Source organism: Panonychus citri, unplaced genomic scaffold (assembly GCF_014898815.1).
Source record: "Panonychus citri isolate SS breed McGregor unplaced genomic scaffold, ASM1489881v1 Contig00034, whole genome shotgun sequence".
In the NCBI taxonomy this organism is placed as follows: Eukaryota; Metazoa; Arthropoda; class Arachnida; order Trombidiformes; family Tetranychidae; genus Panonychus; species Panonychus citri.
In genome coordinates, this window is record NW_026515439.1 from 24964 (window position 1) to 39408 (window position 14445).

The 14445-nt window shown below is 32.6% G+C and overlaps 2 protein-coding genes and 1 pseudogene across 2 annotated transcripts; 1 reads left to right on the forward strand and 2 right to left on the reverse strand.

The window, feature by feature from the left end:
• Positions 1-1505: 1505 nt before the first annotated feature.
• LOC128397619 (pre-mRNA-splicing factor RBM22-like) lies at positions 1506-3445 on the reverse strand. The gene is made up of 2 exons (XM_053358359.1): positions 2575-3445; positions 1506-2471 (listed from the first exon to the last, which is right to left on the reverse strand). The coding sequence occupies exons 1-2, from the start codon at positions 2957-2959 to the stop codon at positions 1729-1731; spliced, it is 1128 nt and encodes a 375-aa protein (XP_053214334.1). The 5' UTR covers positions 2960-3445; the 3' UTR covers positions 1506-1728.
• A 90-nt stretch (positions 3446-3535) lies between these two features.
• Positions 3536-6328, forward strand: LOC128397618 (CAAX prenyl protease 1 homolog). The gene is made up of 4 exons (XM_053358358.1): positions 3536-3818; positions 4000-4146; positions 4427-5443; positions 5542-6328. The coding sequence occupies exons 1-4, from the start codon at positions 3687-3689 to the stop codon at positions 5758-5760; spliced, it is 1515 nt and encodes a 504-aa protein (XP_053214333.1). The 5' UTR covers positions 3536-3686; the 3' UTR covers positions 5761-6328.
• A 1049-nt stretch (positions 6329-7377) lies between these two features.
• Positions 7378-9995, reverse strand: LOC128397622 (protein bicaudal D-like; annotated as a pseudogene).
• Positions 9996-14445: the final 4450 nt, after the last annotated feature.

Below are 14445 nucleotides of genomic sequence, written 5' to 3' on the forward strand. Positions count from 1 at the left end.
GTGAAAATGGTACAAGTGACAATCGTCCATAGACCAGTGGTCAGTAAACTGATTGTACTCGAAAAGTTGATCTGATTGGTGTAAAGGCATAAATAATCCAGGTCGAAATTGCGAAACAAGTTATCGGTGTTACGATGAGATAAAACTGTCCAAAAATATAGAAAATTTTTCTCATACTCGAACAATGAGAAGGTGTTAATTTAAATTGTTCACAATTAATTGCCGAACTTTTTAATCGATAATAAAGTGTCAAGGGTTCAACTCTACCTTTTCTTTCAGTGTAAAAGCCGAAGTATCTTAGACCACAGGCCAATAATAGAAGCATATTGATCATCATTGTTTGGATATTATGAACCGATGAGCCGATGAACAGGTCACCCAGATGCATTTGGACATTTGAGTTCGATACGAAGAGAGCGACAAATCCTTTGGCGATGGTCAACAAGCCGACGAAATCAAGGGTCAGTCCGATAATGTAATGTTTCCGTGTTATCCGATTGACCTGTTGGTACCCACGAAAGGTACAGCACCAACGGAGTCCAGATTTTTCAATCAAATTAAGTAGTTGGACAATTAATATTGGTGTTGATCTAATTGCTAACCACCGATGGATAATTGATTCGGTCCGGTCAAATTCACGATATTTTTGATTGGTCGTATTGTATTTTCCATTTATCATAAATAACAATTAAAAGTTCTATATTGTAATCAACACCACAAACTTTAATTAGCAGAGAAAAGTGTATTTAAATTTACATAGTTAACGAAGTTATTGTAATTCATTAATTGTAATTGTCTTTTGGAAATGTTCAACATTTCATTTTTTGATTTCTGCTCAGGATCAATCACTGATCTTTATGATTAATCACGCAATTGATTCATTAATTTAACGATTAACTTAATCAACTTTGACTTTGTCAAAAATTCAACTTCCCTTTTTATATTATTATCACTTTCGCAATAATCAAGTTCACTATTAATGATTGTGAACAATTAATGTTCATCGTAATCAAGAAAAAAAGATACATTGTTTTACCATTGGAAATTAAAAACAAAAATCAATTTCTATCAAAGATTAATTAAAGAACAATTATTTATAAGATGATTAATCAAATCAAATATCTGAACGGAAATTTGATTAGACTTAAAGTTTAGTTCGTTGATCACAATTGAATCAAGAGATTTAATCAATAATCTTTATAGATGTGATTATTTAATCAACTGATTGTCTTGGAATCGAGGTAATAAGTTTTCATTTAAAGAAATCAAATGAAATTGTGAAACTTTTTCGACTCCTACAATTAACAATTAAATTAAGTATAAATTAATTTTCTACGAGTTTTTCATCATGTTTTCAAGATTTCAATTATCTTAAATTGTTGGAATGCAACTGATTAGTGAGTTGATTCATTGCGAATCAAATTTAATGTCTGGAATCATTAGAAAAGTTAATTTAACTTAATTTAGTTTTTTTTAACAGCATTTGAAAATCAATCAACAATCAATTTAGATTTGATTTCTTTTTTTATTGTTATTTACACTTATGTTATTGGATAAGTTGGTTTTTGTGTAGATCGATGCAATTAATTTAGTTGTACAAATTACAGATTAATTGCTGTAATTTTGATGCTACAGAAAAATAAGCATACAAAATTGGTAGTTGATTGATTGATCGATTAAATGATGAAACGAAAAAAGATTTGATGAAATTTGCTTTGTTTTCGTTCATTATTTTAAAGCATGTGAGCCCATTTGATTTGGATCTTGAGATGGATAGTGAATCATTGGTACTTGGGATGATGATGATGTTGATGGAGCTGAAGATGAGGTTGAAGGAGTAGGAATAAGATAATCAGGTGATCCAATTGGTAATCCAGGAACGGGAGCAAGTTTCATTTTAGATTTTTCATTATCTCCTTCGCCCATGGTTCCTCGTTTGGCTTGAGCTTTACCCCAACGGATAACAAGTTTCTGTCCATTAATGATAAGTTTACCGAAAGATTTGTCAATAGCATATTCAGCAGCTTCTCGAGTTACATAGGTAACGAATGCACAATTTTGTTTCCTTAGAATAGCAATTGAACGGATCTCACCAAATTGATAAAAATGATCGCGTAAATTTTTCTCTGTCATAATTTCACCGACATTACCAAGATAAAGGGTTGTGATTGATTTATCTTCAGGTGGATGAGGTCGAGGCATTTCAGCGACCCTTTTTAACAGTTTCTCGGCCACTGGATCATTTTTACCAAAATAACGATCTTTAATATTCTGTTCTGATAGAGGATCTTCAGGGTCAGAGGGTTTCTCGTGTCTAAATGGACATTCATCTCCTCTTTTACATTCACCTTTAACCCAGAAAGAGCAAATATGAGGTCGATTCCTTTTGTAGTAAGGTGAATTACGAGCTAATTTTGCTAAAACATCACTTGGAGGTTGAGATTTATGAGGTCCCCAGGCTTCACTTGGATCTATATAATAATTGGAGGGATAAAACAATCACAGGTTAAAGTATTTAAATGATGGCTTATTAAGGATGTTGGAGTTTATATATGTATTAAAAATGATATTTACCTGATTCACGAACTGCTGCATCTAAATTTTGGTTAAAATACTCTCGGTTTACCTCATTTTTAGGTATTTCTTGGTTTATATTCAAAACATTATCTCGTACCTGAACTGGAAGTCCATAGTTTAAGTCTAATAAACATGTTTGGCAGACATTTTTAGCTCGAGCACAGGTTTGACATACTTCGGTTTTCTTGTATCGCATTTTATGACCTGGACACCATCGGAAAACGGTAAATGGACGATTACAAATTTTACACTCAGAACCATATTGTTCTTTCATCATTCTCAAATAGGGATTATCACCACAGCAAGTTTCACATAAAATAGGAAATTCTGAATCTTCCCAAACTTGCCGATTGTAATGAGATGTACCTTTGGATAAGGCCATTTTTCGTAGTATTTAGAGTAATATAAAACAAAATCAATACACAATTTAAACCAAGAAAACCAAGTAAATGACCAAACAAAATAAACCGAAATTAAAATTTTACAACAAAAGAAATCCTCTTGTCAGCTGTTTGGTAAAGCTCACGATTTACACTTTAAGCTGTTTTTTTCGGCTCACGATCACAACCACAAATAACTATCCACTTAATTGTTCACTTGATTGTCATTGTTTAAATTAGATTAGACATCAGTATTACACTATTAATAATTCACAATTGATAAAGGGCAGAGGGCCTGAGACTATCAAACCAACACAGAAATAGAGTAATTAAAGATGTCAACAGCTAATCAACCTTTTCTTACCTGTACGCTTTTATTTCATTGTTAATTGTTGACTAATTTGTTCCTGTTGTATTCAAAAGGTGTCACATAATTTAAGATTGTTGAGTTAATTGTCCATTTAATTGGAATAATTAATTTTCTGAAAGGCGTCAAATCGTCAACCGAAAGGAGATCAGCTCGTTGAGCTCTACAAAGATTCGAATCCAAGAGAATTGGTATCGGGATCCAACCGGTTTTCAAGCTGTTCTTTTGTTGGAAAAATTAATTTTTCGGTTTATTTGAATTAGTCATTTAATTTGATTTTTTCTCATTCAATTGTGTCTGATTTTTTCTTATTACTCTATTATTAATTAGTTAATTAGTTGATTCTTTTCTTCAAACTGAACATGTTTGACTTTGCAAGGGAAACTTTTCTCAATTTACGTGACAATTATTGGAATCCACCAACACTTTTTTGGGCAATTTTCATCTTCTCATGGATCGTTTTTATTTGGGATACTTACATTGGATGGCGTCAGGTAATTAATTAACTAATTGACTTCAATGATCTTTTAATATCAATGTTAAATCGTTAATAATGTTGATCTAGTAATTACCTTCCATTTGGGTTAATTGTCTCTTTCTAATTCTATTGTCTTTAATGTCTCTAATGGTTTTGTGTTTTGATTTTCCTTTTTCTCTTCTTTATTATGTTTACAGTTTCGTATTGTATTGCGAACAACCAAAATGCCTGTGGAATTATCTGGAATCATGGATAGAGAAACATTTAACAACGCTAGAGCTTATAGTATTGATAGAACCAAATTTACTCTATATTATCATGCATGGAGTCAATCGTTTTCATCGGTAATTTATAATTTTTCCACTTATGATGAATCACTTTTTGTATTAATGCAACATAACATGTGCTCATATTTGACAGATTTGATTTAGAGTACAATTCAAATTACCAATCATCTACTTGTGAACAATTGTTTCTCTTATACATTGTTCATTAGGTGCAAACAAAGTAACAATCTATGAGCACTAGTTGTCGCAATTATTGATCATAGAGATGCAAAAAACGCCTTGAATTAGTTGATTAATTTTCGTTTGATTTTGCTGACTTTCTTTTTCTTTTCATTAGATTATTTTACTCTATGATCTGATGCCACTTTTATGGAATTTTTCACTGACACTTATGGAACCTTTTGGTTTTGACAAATCTTATGAAATCACACGAACATTGGTGTTTGTAAATGTTGGAGCTTGTGTCTCAAAAATTATCGATCTTCCCTGGTCCTATTATTCAAACTTTGTTATCCAAGAGAAACACGGTTTTAACCGGCAAACCAAACCTTTTTACGCTAAAGATCAGGCCAAAAAGTTTATCGTCTCTCAAGCGATCACAAGTCTCATTTTACCAGCTATTATTTGGATTATACAAAAGGGTGATGATTATTTCTTCCTTTACCTATGGGGATTCTGTTCACTTATCGTACTCCTTATGATGACTGTTTATCCCGATTTTATTGCTCCTCTTTTCGACAAGTATATTCCTCTACCAGAAGGATCACTTCGAGAAAAGATCAACGTTATGGCACAAAGTCTTAAATTCCCGTTAACCCAAGTTTACATTGTCGAAGGATCTAAACGTTCATCTCATAGTAACGCTTATTTATATGGTTTCTATAAGAATAAGAGAATTGTTCTTTTCGATACTCTCATGGAAAATCCTCCTAAAATGAGTGAATCAACCGAAGAGTTAACAAACGAGGATAAGGAAAATATACCAGAAGATGGACCATCAAATCAAGAACCAGCTAAAGTTTCAGCAACTGAAACTTTAAGTGAAGGAAACGGCGATTCACCAGCTGACATTTCACCTGATGAAGATGAAGGAAAAGATATAAAAGAAAAGAAGAAAAAAGGTTGCAATGATGACGAGATTTTAGCTGTTCTTGGTCATGAACTTGGTCATTGGAAACTTAACCATGTTTTCATTAATTTAATTATCGCCGAAGTCCAAATGTTATTAACTTTCATGATTTTCGGTTTCCTTTACAAAGATCCAGTAATTTATCGGGCTTTTGGCTTCAATGATCAACCAATTCTAATTGGACTCTTAGTGATAACTCAATACATTTTTGCTCCTTACAATGAGGTATTTAAATTGACTTTATCTTAGATAATCAAAGATTATTTTTATAATTTAAAACTAATTATCTGTCTGTTTCTGTTTTGCTCAATTCTTTCGTACAGATTGTTGGATTTTTGATGACTTGTCTTACTCGACGTAATGAATTTGGAGCTGATAATTTCGCAAAGAAAATGAACCGAGCATCTGATCTAAGAAGTGCCCTAATCAAGTTAGGAAACGATAATCTTGAATTCCCTGTATACGATTGGCTTTATTCAGCGACCAATCTCTCTCATCCACCTCTTCTTGAGAGACTTAAAGCACTTGGTAAAATCGATTGACTAAATGTTTGAGAAAAAGAAAGACAAACAAAAAGACCATGAAAGAAACAAAAGTATTCAAAATAACAAGAAAAAGACTATTTCCTTTTCCTCTACAATTGCGATACTTTTATATAAAACAATTTTCAATTCAACACTCACACATTACACACAAAAGGAATATGGATTAATGTCTCTCTTTCTCTCTCTGTCACCTCTCATTAACCGAGAAGTTAATCAACTTCCAGTTCAAAATTCATCACAACAAACATACTTACAATTTTATCGCTTTTTTATTCATCAAATCGCACTCTAAACAAGAAGACAATGAAGAAGAAAAAAAAAGGAGAAAAGAAAACAACTACATAAACAAAAATTCCAATTAAAACAAAAGAGCTTCAATTTCTCAAGCCTTGGAACAAGCGGAAAAAAATGGTCCACCCAACAATTAACTTGATTGAGTTTAAATCAAATCTTTGAAAAGGAAAGTGATGAAAAAAAAAACGATTCTCTTACAACAATTATAACTAAATTTGTATTGATACCAAAATAAATCAATTAAAAGTAAATAATCAACATCAAATTAAAATTATCAACTTGATTACCAAATTTCCATCCTAATTAAGTTTACTTAGAAATTGATTATATGTTGATGAGAGAAACAAAAAATTATTAATTAAGAGAAATTTGGTCACAATTAAGGTGATGATTTAATCTTGTTTTTAGGTTTTCCATTTTGTTTTTGGTTCAATTGATTAGCAATCAATTGATTAAATGATTAGAGACAATATTTTTGTTTGGTTTTCAATTTGTTTAAATTAAAATCATCAGTTGATTAATAATTGATTCTGTGGACGGTATTGACTTGATGCAAATCATAACCTACATCGTGCTTGATGAAGCCTCGAGAACAGTAGTTATAATTATAATAATAATAATAATTAAAATGAATTAATAATAATTATATAGTTGATGATACTCATAATCATCAACGTTGTCATCAACAATAAAGAAGTTGATTATGTTAAGTGAATTGTAAAAAAATTTGCTTGACATGGAGATTGAACAATTAAAATGGGATGAACATGAAATGATGACAGTTCAAGTAGTTTTCTCAATTGTTGATTATCATCATCATAATGGTGACAATTTGTTTGGGGAGGGGCAAAGGTAACATTTAAAATCAGGGTGAGTAGAGGTAAACCAAGCAGGCAAATTGTTGAGAAGATCAATTTTTTTGTCTGATTGTGATTTTCATTTGAATTGAAACTATTCAGCTTTTTGTTTTCTTCTCATACTCAGTTTATCTGTTTAAATTGATTTGATTCTGTTTCATGATGATGAGTTGATAACGATAATCATGATGGTAAAGATGGTTAACGATGATAACTTTTGATTGTTGTCGATTTTGTTGATCGTTATCATCCACAATTAATCCGTTAATCGTTTAGATTCTCGAGTGAGTTTACTTTTTTGGGTGCGAATAGATTTTCACTTTTTCTTTTACATTCGGGATGATGATGATGATGAGAATTTGTTGTTTGTTTTGATTGCATTTTTTTCTGTTTAAATGTTCATTGAGACTCTGATCAGCGTGATTGTAATTGCCCTTCACAATTTATCCATTTTTTTGGTTGATTTGAGTTATAATTTATTTCTAATGATTTTCAATCTCCTCGTCCGCTTTGCGGTCTAGATGCATGATTACTGGGCGATGAAGGTGGCCTTGGACCGCCTAAATTGCGAGTGAACAAAGCTCGTACGATTTGGACCACGAGATAAGTTTGACTTGTAGGCTCCATCTTTAATTGTGGCATTTTTACCTCCGCTGTTTGAAGGTGATGAAAGTAAATTACGTTCTCGGTCCATTTCCATTTCTTCAACTTTTTGGGTTAAAGTTAATTTCTGACCGATGGCCATTCGTAGGAGAGAGTTTAAGGTTTTCTTTTCGTCTTCGGATGATTTTAATTGTCGCTGGTATTCATCGATTTGGGCGACATACTCTTCACATCGGGCAGAGAACATTGACCTGAGAGAGGCAAAAGTGGCAGCATCTTCTTTTAACGCTTTCAATTCTTTCCTCAATTTTGTCATGGTTTTGGTTACCACGGCCTTTTCAGTTTCGTATTTAGATTTTAAATTGGCCAGGGCCACTTCGGCGGTCTGTTTATTGGCCTTGAGAACGGTTCGAAGGGTAGCGATCTGTTCTCTCTTTGTCGCCAAAAGAGCTTTTAATTTGATCAACTCTTCCGATGCATCACCAACCGAATAGGGTGAAGGTGATGAAGCAATTCCGGAAGAATTGGTGGAAAGGGAATGTTGTTGAGAGGCGGATGATGTATTATTATTTTCGGTGGTAATTTTGGTTCGAGCGGGTGTTTTCATTTCGATAATCAATTCAACTGCATTGTTCAAGTGTCTCATCTGATCGTCAATGGTATCCATTGTCTTACGACACTCGGAGGTGGCTAGAATTCCAGATTTCCAATTGGCTAAAAGTTTACGACTTCGTTCATCAGTTAAACGATCTTTAAGTCCTTCCGTTCGTAGGCTTAAAGGTGCTTCCGATTTATTTGCATGATCTAAAATAATTCGATATGGTTCTTCACCGCTAACGGAACAAATATGGTAATAAAGGGTGGCCAATTTTTCCGATATCCGGTTAAGATCTTCAACGGTTGCGATGGAACCGGAAGTTGTTTCATCGGCAAAATTGTTTAAAAGGTCAAGATCCGATGTAAGACTATCACGAATGAGTTCACATTCTTTTAATTGTCGTTTAATTTCATTGAGTTCATCTTCTCCTTCGGGACTTTCTTTTGATTTTCTTATTCTATCACACAATTGACCAATAAATTGTTTACATTCAGGGAATTCAGTTTCAAATGAATTAACCATCTCATTATTGCCTTCACTGTTAATTATATTGCTGATATGATTGGTTAACTTGGAAAGTCGTGACTGTTGAGCCAATAATTCAGCTTTCGTTGATTCCAACAGATTGTGAGTCTCACTGAGTTTAAGGGTAAGTTGATTTTCTCGTTCTCAGCCAATTCTAAACCTTTTTCTAGCTTCTTGATTTCGGTTAGATGAACTTCACCGAAAAGAGATGAAGGTTGTGAGGTTGATCCATCATGGCCATAAGAATCGTGTTCAGATCCTTCACATGCATTCCTTGCATTTAACATATCAGATTCCAATTGGTGGAGTAAAGGTGAAGATCCTTCCTCGTCAAGTACCTCGCCGGCCGATGCATCAGCTGACACTTGACTCTCGAAAACAGCTAACCCTGGAAATCGAAGGCCAAAATTGGTCATGTTTAACATTGGATCACTGGTTAATCGTTCGTCTAGTTTTTTCTTTAGCTCGTATTTTTGTTCTCTCTCCGATTCTAATGCTTCCAATGCTTCTTTCATCTGCTTTTCGGCGATATTTTTCAAAGTTTCAAATTCTTCAACTTGAAGTCGTCTTAGTTCAATCTCTTCATGTAAACGTCGAACTTCGTGTTTAGCAGTCTCATAATCGATTTGATTCGATTTAAGATTAGAAACGGTCTTTTGTAAACTTATATTCTCATCTTCCAATTCATTCATGTCACTAGATAATCTTGATTCTCTCATTTCAGTTCTTTTATCTCTATTCTCATGTTTTCCTTCCCATTCTGAGATTTCCAGCTGCTTGGATAGATCGCTATGCTCAGAGAGTAACCTTTCCTTTTCTGCTTCCTCGAGCCAATTCCGAACGAACCAACTTCAATTCTCTTTCAAGCTCATGTAAAGCGGTCGCAAACTTGGCCTCCTTGGATGCAGATTCTTAAGTAAACTCTCCTCTTCGATCCCTCTGTCCGCTGATACCTTTTGACTTGTCTGAAATGCGAAAGCATTTCGCAAGGCTTCCAATTCTGTTCGAGTTGCTTCGTGTAAAGATTCCAGTTCATCGTATCGCACTTGAAGTTTATCTTTTCATCCAACAAATGAAGGCCCAACTCAGCAGATTGGTGTTCTCTTTAGCTGAAAGGTGAGTTCCTCTTGAAGCCTTTCAATCTCCTTTTTAAGGGCATCCCTTTCAGAAGATAATTTTTCCACCTCACTCATGGTAAAACCAGAAATAATTTATTACCTTTTCACAAGGAAAAGAGAGATAATTTCTCCTTCGTTTTCTTTTATCACCAGGTCATTATTTACACATAGAAAAACATCCCGAAGATGTTTAATTTTCTTCTCAATAGAAGGAAGAAGAAAAAAAAACAACACAAGTCAAAAAAAGGAAGAGGAATAGATGAGCTGATGAAGATGATGATGAAAATGATGTTGATTGTTTACTAATACGAATTATTAGTTAATATTGGTGCTAATAAATACTACAAATATTGAAAGTTAAACAGAAATTAACACAGATGATGATAAACAAGAGGATGAGAAATCGGAGAGAGAGAGAGAAATTATGAAACAATCAACATATGAGGGAAGGGTGAATTGTTGAAAATTTATGATGATGGAGAGATGAAGATGGGGATGAGGATGATGAGAGAAACAAGATTTAGTAATCGATTAGAATTGAGAATCATACAGACCAGAAAGAAAAGATAAATAACAAAAGAAAAGAGACTAACAAGTAAGAGAAGGAGAAAGAAATTAGAAAAAATTTTCTTCTTCCACTTAGTTTACCTTTGAACAATTTGATCATCTCATCTCTCTTTTTCTCATTGATTTGATTATTGATTGATCGTTAATTTAACATTTAATTATTTTTTACAAGTTAATGATGGTGAAATTGTGAATAGATAAAATCAAATAAACGAAATAAACTAAATTACGATCATCATCATCATCATCATATTGATTATTATTGATCATTATTATAATTACAATTAGACGATTGAAATTGAAACTATCATGATCATTAGGATTGTGAGAAGATGATGTTAGGTGATGATGAGTAAAATTAATCAGTGAAAGTGAAGAAAAAAAGTTTTCAAAGTATATTTAGTATAAGATATTAGATGAAAAAGTTAAACAGTCAGTTGCTATTGACATATCGAATGAAAATAATTTGATTAATTTAGTGTTGATTCTGTTGAACAAAGTTGAACTCTTTTTTGCTGTCTTCAAGTTTGTTTACTTTTCGTATACAATATGAAGGGAGGAAAAGATTCGAAAAGTTAGCTTTCCTTTCGAGGTAAAATCATATTGAAAGATAAAGAGATTTAAAAGCAATTGAACTGTAATCGTAACTGTTTCTTCGTCATTAAAGTAACCATGTAACAACCACAGAAAATAATGAGAGTACAAAGATTTTCAATGAGAACGGAATTTCTGTGTTTTTCATCCTCATCTCTCTCTCTCTCTCTCTCTCTCTCTCTCTCTCTCTTCTCAGTCTTCTTCTTTTCATGCTACAATTTCATGTTTCTATGTACTGCTGAATTTTCTCTCATTTTTGTTCGATGATTTTGAAAACAAAACAGAAAACAGGAGGAAGAAGAAGAAATGAGAAAATCGAGGGAAGATAATGGAAACAATGAGGTGGAAAGAATCATGAGGAAGAAATTCAAGTGAAAATGTTTCAGGAAATATAATTTGGAATAAGAAAAAGAGAAAAGAACAAAATGAAGCATCAACAGGAAGATTTTCAGATGAACAACATGGTGGATGGTAAGATGAAAATGAGACAAGAAAGAAAGGAAAATATTCTCTTTCGTAATATGCATTAAAACAGGAAGAAGAGACAAAAATAGGAACAGGAAATACAAAGGACAAACTCCCCCAGGAAATTTACTATTTCATGATTATTCTGATTCTGATTTTGAATTTGTTATCATTATTTAAGAATTTTTCTCTTTTAAAATTTCATCTTCCAGTAACTAATCCATTATTTAAAATAAAGAAAATGCTTTTGTTTGAAATTGGAAATTCTAGCATCATTTTCAAGGATAAAATGATAAAATTTATAATTATCGAAATCTTTTTCAGAGAGAGAGAGAGAGAGAGAGAGAAAATAGATAGAAAACATGATGCCATGATGATTATGATGATAGGGGGAGGATATGAGTTGAATTCACCATTAGAACAAGAAACTGGCTGATGAGGTGTGTATCCTTAATTAATCTTGTTTCCTCATTCAGACTATTATCATGGGAGTTTAACTTTTCTTAATTTTATCTTTTGTCTTGTTTAGATCTACATTTTTCTTCTCGATGATCATTCATGATGATTTCATCCATTTTTCTTCAAACTAACTGTATTAATGAACTCAAGTGAATCAACCAACGCCCCAAAGTCTCAATCGTCAAAATCTCTCTCTCTTTCTCTCTCTAAAACTATCAATAGGATACAAATAGTTACCACCAGGCAAAACCTAATAGTACTAATCAAAATAAACAGATTACTCGTTAATTCAGTGATCACCATAAACTTTAAGTTTTGAGCTTCAGTTGAGTTACTATTGATAAAACAAGGCTGAATTCATTTTTAATCGAAATCATATTTCACAAAGGTAACAATTTTACCTGATATAATCGATTCACAACTAGAAGAATTGCTGTTTACTGTTTTTCTCCTTGTGAATAGTTGGTTCTGATTTAAAGGTTGATGATATTGATTGTAGATCTTTTTTGGTTGTTGGTTATTTGAAAAATTCATGGTAAAATTTCATTTCATTGTTGACAGATTTCTCACACAATTTTCTATCTTCTTGCTCCATGTAATCGTTCACTTACCAGATTTTCTTCAAATTCTGCCAAAAAGAGAAGATGAAGAGGAAAAAAGTATTATATTTGATCCCTAATCTTATGCAAATTCATTCATAGATTCAAGCTACATTTCTCAATGAAAATGATTACAAAATGTTACTCACATTTGCATCGCTCTCTCTTTCTTTTGCTTATCTTCATTTCAGAGTTTTGTATTATTATATATATATTTGATTCTAATCAAATGCTTATTCAATTGCATCAAGTAAAATGCATTTCAAATTCACCAATGTGTTGCAAGGATAATGATGAGAAAAAGATGATAAACACGAAGATAAGATGAAGAAGTAAAAAAAAGTTCTACTTGAATTTCAGATTGAGATATGAATCGTAAGGTAGGAAAATATTGTTCATAACTGTAGCATATACACTTAATGTACTGTTTGCTGACTGTTGCGCTTTTTTCATTCACTTGTCTCTCTCTCTCTCTCTCTCTCTCTCTCTCTCTCTCTCTCTCTCTCTCTCTCTCTCTCTCTCTCTCTGTTGGTGATATTGATATGAAATGTTTGGTAGTGGAAGATGAAAAAGATGATGAAAGAAACTAAATCTCATTTTATTGACATTTTGATTTCTTTTTTTCTTTTTCTTTGCTGATACTTCATTTCGTTTCTTTTTCATTATCAACATGAGCATCATCATCATCTCCCTCAGTACTTTTTTGCCTCTCACTCACTCACTCAGTGTTTTCATTTCTTTTCATCCAGGTCTTAACTTGACATTAAATATCATCTAGTTACAGGTTGAAGTTTTTTTTCTTTTCTTTCTTTCTCAGAATCATCCCTCATCTCAGAATCCTCATCTTTATCATCATCTCTATTTTTTTCTTTCCTCATCTTTGAGCAAAAAAAAACTGTTCAAACCAATAGACTCAACAGAGTGAAGAAAAAAAAGTTTTGTATCATCTGATGAAGGGAAAAAAGCCAAAGTCTCAATGGGTAAAGGGAAAAAGGAGAAGAAAAAATTTCCAAGATGGAAGATGCAATGATAGAAATGAAGAAAATGAGTTGATAAGATGGTGATGACGGTGATGAGACAGAAAATGATAATGTGTTGAAGAGTTGACATCAAGACCATTAATGAATTGAACATTTGGAAAGAAATGAAATCTATTTCTCAACATGTAACTTTGGGTGAAAATATCAATACAATCAAATCTAATAAAAATCTTTAAGAGTTGCAAATAGAAAGTTAAATCTCATTTCCATTCTTGATACTTTGAGCAATTCAATTCACAAAGCACATAGAAAGATGAAGAAAAATATAGACAGAGGATGGAAAATGAATGAATGAATGAAATGAATTGAATGAATTACTCATCAGCAAATCGAAAAGTGTATAGTAAAAGCGGAAAAGGTCTGTTCGAGTGTGAAAAAAAATCGAAAGAGATACAAGAGAGTAATGCAAACCTTTGGAAAATGCGAAAGATGCAGAGGTAAAAGAGCAAACTGGGAGTTGAATTTATCATCAGGGAGAGGAAAAAGAGAGATAGAGGGAGAGATATATCTCTTTGATTCTCTTATCATGTCTTGTTTGATGTTCTGATTTTATACAGAGAATAAGAAGAAAAGTTCAATCAGTTTGCAATAATAGGGAAAAATATCGAGTGTGTAGAATGTCAAAGTGACGAGAGATATATTCAGTTTCCATTTCATTGTTACCATATTTCCGTGTATTGTTTGGGCACAAAATTTTTTTCCCTTCTTCTTTTCCATCACCATCATCATCATAATCTTGCTCTTTTTCTTCACATTCATTCAAATGAATCAATCATTTTTCCATTGCATGTGATTATCATGAGAAGACAGGTCTCCATTCATTGAAACTTATTCAGTGATAAATACTTGTTGAAACTCTTACACACATATAAAAGTTTACTGGTTCCTTATTTGGTTTAATGGTGAAAGTTGTGATAATTTTTTTGATCCCTTGGTTCTTGTTTCATGATTAATTGTCCCTTA

What these genes read in the sequence shown, in the direction of transcription:
- LOC128397618 (XM_053358358.1), top strand. Translation starts at nt 3,687, where the DNA reads ATGTTTGACTTTGCAAGGGAAACTTTTCTCAATTTACGTGACAATTAT. An exon ending in CTTACATTGGATGGCGTCAG is followed by an intron (nt 3,819 to 3,999) that starts GTAATTAATTAA and finishes TTATGTTTACAG; the next exon opens with TTTCGTATTGTATTGCGAAC. An exon ending in GGAGTCAATCGTTTTCATCG is followed by an intron (nt 4,147 to 4,426) that starts GTAATTTATAAT and finishes TCTTTTCATTAG; the next exon opens with ATTATTTTACTCTATGATCT.
- LOC128397619 (XM_053358359.1), bottom strand. Translation starts at nt 2,959, where the DNA reads ATGGCCTTATCCAAAGGTACATCTCATTACAATCGGCAAGTTTGGGAA. An exon ending in TGCAGCAGTTCGTGAATCAG is followed by an intron (nt 2,472 to 2,574) that starts GTAAATATCATT and finishes ATTATTATATAG; the next exon opens with ATCCAAGTGAAGCCTGGGGA.